This window comes from Echinops telfairi, unplaced genomic scaffold, assembly GCF_000313985.2.
Source record: "Echinops telfairi isolate 266 unplaced genomic scaffold, ASM31398v2 ScPeMD7_9;HRSCAF=40, whole genome shotgun sequence".
Classification (NCBI taxonomy): Eukaryota; Metazoa; Chordata; class Mammalia; order Afrosoricida; family Tenrecidae; genus Echinops; species Echinops telfairi.
This window is the reverse complement of record NW_022103906.1, coordinates 78,351,455-78,358,403: the sequence shown is the minus strand read 5'-3', so window position 1 is coordinate 78,358,403 and position 6,949 is coordinate 78,351,455. Positions and strand designations below refer to the sequence as shown.

Below are 6,949 nucleotides of genomic sequence, written 5' to 3'. Positions count from 1 at the left end.
CATATTAAGTGGATGGGCTCGCTCGCTTAGAGCCCGCACAGCTGCTGCCGCAGCTCTGGCACAGACTCCAGGAGAGAGCCTGGGACCTGTCTGCCAACCCTACAGGGCTGAGGCCATTTTATGAAGCAGCTGGCCCTTTTCCGAGGCGCTGACAACTACCGTGGTAACTCCGAAAACTCTCGAATCCTTTGGGGGAAACTTAGGAAGGGGAAAAGGCAAGATGATGACAAAGGTAAGAAAAAAAATTAAAAAACGAAGCAGAGAGCAGGCAGGCCACCAAGTCCATAACGAGACTCATTCCTTTATTGTCAACTGTGTTAGTCTGAGCATGGCTGAGGCCTGCAGGCTGCCGGCAGCACCGGGTTTCCGGTGTGTTTTCCATTCAACAGAGAGGTCTCCATCCTAAGCCAAGGGGACAGAGGGTAATGGGTTTTTTAAATATATATTTATATATTACATATGTCCGGTATAGTCAGATGCGTCTAGTGACAAGAATGGACCACAGCATTGTTAACCATTGTCCTAAAGAGAGACCATAGCAACAGACACGGAAGTTTGGTCCTAGCCAAGGCCCTATTTTGTCCATCAAATGCCTGGACCGTCAAAAAGGAAAAAGAGGGGGAGAGACGGAGAGTGAGCCTCAGCCACCCTGGTGGTCCTGTTCCCAGCACAGCTTACGCTGAGTGTGGGGTAGTCCCCCGTGGAGGTAAACACACCCACACAAACGCCCACACACGCATACACATACACACGGACACAAAACTGCAGGCAGGAGCTCCTCCTCCTTAGACCACACCTGGGGCCCAGCCCTCCGACTGGGGGCAGAGAAGTTGGGTCTCTTGTGCTATAAGACTGTGAGGAACGAGTGACCCGACAATGCACAGTCCACGTGTCCGAGGGATGAATGGGTGACACATGCTGCTGCATCCACAAACAAGACAGAGGTCAGCGGGAGAGGCTGCACGGCAGGTCACCTGGGGTGTTGGACACGCAGCTCCTCGGCCACCATAGTCAAACCTCTCCTCTGATTCCCGAGTCTCAAAGAATCCCTTGGGCTTTGATGGAGAAAGTGATTTCCCAGGGTTTCCACATCATCCAGGAACGGCAGTCAGAGCGTCAGCAGTGTCCAGCAGAACCAAACCAGAGCTGGATGCTGAGAGCAGAGGGTGAGCTGGGTAAGAAGAGCTCATTTCCTGCTGGGAAGAGAATAACGAGGTTACCAGCCCCCACCTCCACCTCCTTTCAGATAGATCTGTCAGCTGTATGCCTTTACCCCAAGGCGGAGTCCCTCAGAGTCGAAGATAAGGAGACTCCTGCTATTTTGGCCGTTTGGAAATGCTAAATCACTTGTTTGCTTCCAGGATACCCCCTCTGGACTCAGTGGAGATATGCCCTTATCAGAGGATGAAAAGGAATCTTTTTCTTCTTCTTGTAAATAGAATTTTCCTTCTCACTTGAGATAACCTGGAGACATGTTGGGGTGTCACTTGTGAGGTGAGGAGTATCACCCTAGGGGAAGGAAGGAATTATACAACTGCTGAAAAAAAGGATTGGCATTTCAACAAAATAGTGCCCCTGGCAAAAAGTGATGCAGCTCTGAGGCAAAGCTGGAAAAGACAGTGCCTGTGGGGGGTCTCCTGCTCGGGTGCCTTGGAGGAGGGGAGGAGGGCACTTGTTGAGCCAGGGGTGGACACTGGCCCCACCCACTGGGCAGCAAAGATCAGAGCTTGAAGGAGCATCATTGCCTCACCCAGGGGAGTTGGCTGTCATCCCTTGAGGATCAAAGTGACTCTTCGGGGGGAGAGAAACAGAAGGGGTCCCAAGGAAGGCTTTGCAGGCTGGCCATCCAACTCGCCCCCGTTCCTGTATCCAATCCCCCTGGGTCTTGTGTAGGCAGCAATTTGTTGGTTTGAGATGCCCATTCAAGGGCTGGGGAGGTGGGGAGGAAGTAGGGTCTGGGAAGCCAGGAGGGAGTTCTTGGCAAAGCTGGAAGCAGGAGCTTTGCCAGGGAGGTCAGTCCGGTCTTTGAGGAAGGGCTGAGGCTGGCGGAGGTTATCCGTGCCAGGGAACGTAGAGAGCAGGCCTTTCTTCGCCCGGAGCCCCGGCCGCAGGCCGTCAGGGTGCCTTTGGTCCTGGGTGGACACCCAGCATTTTCAAGTCCCAGACAAGGCTTAGGCCCTGCCCATCACCAGTGTCGGAGGAGATGGGAACGGGGGAGGAGGACAGGTCGAAAAGGTACTCCCTTCTTTAGCACGGGCCCCCTTCCCTTGGGGGAGCAGATGACGTGGGGGGCAGCTTGAGGTCTGACAGAGGGTCCAAAGTCCGAAGAAAAGGCGGCAGCGCAGTGGCCGCTGCAGGCGCATACAGCACAGCCCAGGGCATCTCCGGTAGGTCCCCACGGAGCCCCAGGAATAAATAACATGGGTTAAATAAAGGAGGGTGAGAAGGCAGGCGGAGGCCCATCTGCCTGGTTCTCGCCCCTTCACGCACACGCACACGCACATGCACACTCACGCACGCACACCAAGCGGCGGATGAGATGGTCGCAGGGCTCACTGCCCTGTTCCCAGAGTCTGTCCGACGGGCAGCCTGACCACGACGGCTGTCACTCGTGGTCTAGCACTGTCGCGGGTCGCAGAGAAGCGGGGGCCAGCGAGGCATGTGTGGTGGAGGGCGGAGGCCGCTGAGGGCTCTGACACCTGCAGGGGGGTGGGAGAGGGGGAGGCGTGGGAAGCGGAAGTTAGGGAAGCAGCGCAGGAAACAGATGGGAGGGCTTTCCTTCCCCTCTTCCCCTGGCTGCCGGAACTCCTTCCCCCAAACCCTCTCGGGCCGCAGCCCATGCATGGGGTTCCCCCACGGCGATGCTCACCAGGATCTGGACTTCCGGACTTTGGAGGTGGAAGGTCTTTCCAGCAAGCTGTCCAACCGCATGAGCCGCTCCATATGCAGCGCCCGGGGGTCTTGCTCTTGGTCCTGGGAGGATTCCATCTCAAAGACAGCTGGAGGGGAGACGTCCAGCTCCAAAAACATGATGTTTTCTGCCTGCGGTGGGCACATGGCAGTAGACGTGAGCAGAGGCCCTAGGCGGTACCTTCCGGGCCTGAGTAAAGATTGGGATGGGGAGCCCTGGTGGAGTAGCAGTTATGTGTTGGGCTGCCAACTGCAGGGTTGGTAGTTTGAAACCACCAGCCACTCCTTGGGGGAAATCGAGGCTTTCTACTCCCATAGAGGTTTATAGTCTCAGAAACGCACCAGCGCGGTTCTACCCCGCCCTGTATGGTCTCTGTGAGTTGGCATCGACTGATGGCAGTGCGTTTGGCTTGATTTTAAAGGGGTGAAGTCGTTGGAGGAAGCAGAAGCTGGGATCATCCCCTTCCTTGAGCTTGCCCTTCCCACCGTTTCCCAGTTTCTTACCCTGTATCTGGGGTGGGACCCCATTGCCATGGCAACCCGGGCATATTGGCTGATAGGCCTCTTGTAGCCTACTGCAGAAGTTGGCCGTTTCTTCATCTGGCTGTTACTGCTGCAGGAAAGAGACTGCATTAGAAGGGATATCCTTTGAAATTAAAGAGAAATAAGTATCATTCAGAAGGCCAGGAGGCCCTGCAGACCACAGATTCTGAGACGTTCTTCTTGCTCTCCTACAACTTGACAACGAAAACTGCACTGAGGAGGAGGGACATGTTTCTTCATGCTTGTTGCTCTAGTCCCAGGTCCACCAGCACAGAGGCTTGCGGAAGGAAGGCTGACGTGCACACAGAAGAGCCAATCTCTTTTTGGCTTGCAGATTCGCATGTTGACTTCACACACCACACAAAACTGTTGCTGATTGGTGGCTCTGTTCCTTGTTTTGCTTTGAGGGAGCCAGCCTAAGAAAACGGTTCAAAACTCTGGTTTGAAAGGGTCTGAGAACAGCCAAAATAAGCTTGAAAAGGAACAAAATTGGAGAACTCACACTTCCCGATCTCAAAAGCAACTACAAAGCTAAGTACTGGAGATACTGTGGTACAGGCAGAACTAAAAGAACAACAAAAACAAACTCACTGCCATCGAGTGGATGCCGACTGATAGCGACTGTAAGATAGACTAATACATCGGTGGATTAGAATCCAGAGAACAGAGTGAAACCATGATTCCATTTAAGGTCAAAGTGATTTTTGAGAAGGGTGCCAAGCCAATTCAATTGGGAAAGAACAGCTTTTATTATCAAACGGTCCTGAGACAACTGGATAAACCCAAAAACCGAACTCACTGCAGTCAAGTTCATCGCCCTGCAGAGCGGCCCTATAGAGGTCCCCACCCGGTTTCTAAGGCTGTGAAGTTACAGAAGCCAGACTGCCACTTCTTTCTCCCATGGTCGATGGGGCCATAGCACCGACCTTCCAATTTGTAGTCAGAGGGCTCCTGACAATGGGGATCCAAAACTCACACCCCTGCCACTGCAGTGACTCCAACTCCCTACAGGCAGAGTAGAATTACTCTCGAGGGCTTCTGGGGCTATCATCTGTATGGGAGTAAAAGTCTCATCTTTCTCCCACAGACCACCTGGTGCATCCAAACCGAACCGCATGACCCCACCAGGGCTCCTTAGCAACTGGATAGTCACGTGCAAGACAATGACGTTGTATCATCTGTAGACAGGACACAAAAAGGATCATAAACCTAAATGCAAAAGCAAACATTGGAGCAAAGCCTCCTGACCTTGGCCTAGGCCTTGGTTGCTCAGCTCTGAACACGAAGCACAAGCAGAAGGAGCCCACCTGAGCTCCATCAAACAAAAGACTTGAAAACGGAGATGCAGAACTATTCTCTAGAGCAGCGATTCTCAACCTTCCTCATGCCGCGACCCTTTCGTACGGTTCCTCATGTGGTGGTGACCCCCCCAACCATAACATGATTTTCGTTGCTACTTCATCACTGTCATTTTGCTACTGTGATGAATCGGGTGACCCCAGTGAAAGGGTCCTTCAGTCCCCAAAGGGGTTGCAACCCACAGGTTGAGAACCGCTGCTGTAGAGAATTAGAAAGTACATAGTCTCTTAAGAACTTGAAAGAGAATGGTCATCATGACTCTGTTACACAACTATACTTTTATAACTTGTTTAATAAATTAGTATCTAATTTTTTTAAAAAGAAAAGAGTTGGTACATCCAAGAACACAACCCAAAGAGTGAGAGCAAATAAAATATTTTAATAAGGGATTTCATATCACAACACATAAAGAACCCTTGCATGTGAACAATAAAAAGACAAATAACCCGGTTTGAAAATGGGCAGAGGCTCTGAAAAAGTCATTTCGTCACAGAAGACATAAACATCAATAAATGCACGAAAAGGATGTTCAGCCTTATTAGTCACAAAAACCAAATTCACCGCCATCGATCGAGTCCATGGTGACTCATGGTGACCCCACGGACAGGGTAGAACTGGCCCTGTGGGTTTCTGAGACTGTCACTCTGTGGGAGTAGAAAGCCCCGGCTTTCTCCGAGGAGCTAGCTGCTGGTGCTTTCGAACTGCTGACCTTGCATGGAGCAGCCCCATGGCTCCTCTGGCGTAGGTTTAGTCTGTAGAATATCTAAAGAACACCCAGGAGTCCATAATGAAAAACATACGGGCAAGGACCTGAATAGACGTTGCACCAAAGATACACAGATTGCCCCAAAGCCCATGAACAGCTGCCAAATGGCACTTGCCCCTGGCAATCTCTGCTTCTTAACTACACGCAGCACGGCTGCGACCATTCTGTACAGGTCTCCTCGTGGGTGGGCAACCCTTACCCAGGAGGCTATACCCCGGAGTGGAACGGTGGGGTTGCGGGGTGTGTGTATTTTCAACCTCGAGAGATCTTGCAAGATTGCTTTCCCAGTGCCGAGAGGACTTGGCAAGCGTCTGTTACTGGTTGTCCAACCCCACCCATGAGACATCAGATTTCTGTCTTTCCGTCCATTTGATGAGTGTGACGTATCACTTCATGATCTCAAACTAACCACGAAGAAAGAAAGAAAACCATCAAGAATGCTGTTTCCATGTTTCAATCACAGAAGGACACACGTTCTGGGTTGGAACGCTGGCTCTGCCCCTTAAGGCCGGGTCACCTTGGGAAGCGGCTCTGAAGGTCTGTGCGCCTCAGACAATAATCCACGGCACCGAGGCTTGCGGCGAGAGACAGCAAGTCAGCACTGAGTGCAGCACGCTGTAAAAGCGTCAACACGGCACAGTTGCGACTCTTCCTTAGTCTCAATTCCACTGGCTACTCTGAAGTAGGGCTGTACATGAACAATGTGAAATGCCAAAAGGCAGCGAGTTGGGAGGCAGAGAAGAAGAATTCACGGAGAGGCCGCGCTGTCCTTTCACAGCAGAACAGGCTGTGCGGGAGCCGACAGTACAACGCCCGCCTTCTGCAGCGGGGAACGAGGAGACACGGCCTTCTCATGGCCCATCTCACCAGATCTGGGGAAGGGTGCTCATCTTTCTACCAAGGAGCAGCAGCTGGTGGTTTTGAACTGCTGGCCTTGAGGTTTGCAGGTCACCTCGTAACCATACCCCACCAGGCCTCCTGTGAAGGACAATAAAGGGTGCAGCTGGAGAAGCCCAGCTCTCTCAGAGCCTAGGAGCCCGGATGGTGGGAGAGGTGTCAGCCGGGCTACCACACCATGGGAGGAAAGGCAGGGCCCACCCCCCAGGCCCCCCGCCTGGGACCCTCAATGGGGAGTCAAAAATCAGGAAAGAGCTCTCTGGCTTGGAGCTCCTTGGCGAGGAGATGGCTAAAGGCATCAACAAGGTCGGCATCATGGGGAACGATGGGGCCCGTTACGGTGCCTCCTTAATGGTGAAGAAAATCGAAACTGGCCCAACCTGCCAAGGTACACGTGCTCCTTCCGCGGCAAAACCAAAATGAAGAGCCGAGCTGTGGGGGCCTGGCACTGCGCTTCCTGCCTGAGAAGAACAG

At 52.7% G+C, this 6,949-nt stretch overlaps 1 protein-coding gene across 1 annotated transcript in view; it reads right to left on the bottom strand.

Moving 5' to 3' along the window:
* Window positions 1-281: 281 nt before the first annotated feature.
* Window positions 282-6,949, bottom strand: part of KIF3C (kinesin family member 3C) — a 48,293-nt gene continuing 41,625 nt past the window's right edge. Inside the window, exons 9-11 of the mRNA XM_045286902.1 lie at window positions 3,415-3,523; window positions 2,870-3,042; window positions 282-2,699 (exon numbers count right to left, since the gene is read on the bottom strand). Coding sequence (XP_045142837.1) covers window positions 2,606-2,699; window positions 2,870-3,042; window positions 3,415-3,523 — 376 coding nt within the window. The 3' untranslated portion in view covers window positions 282-2,605. The remainder of the gene's footprint in view (window positions 2,700-2,869; window positions 3,043-3,414; window positions 3,524-6,949) is intronic.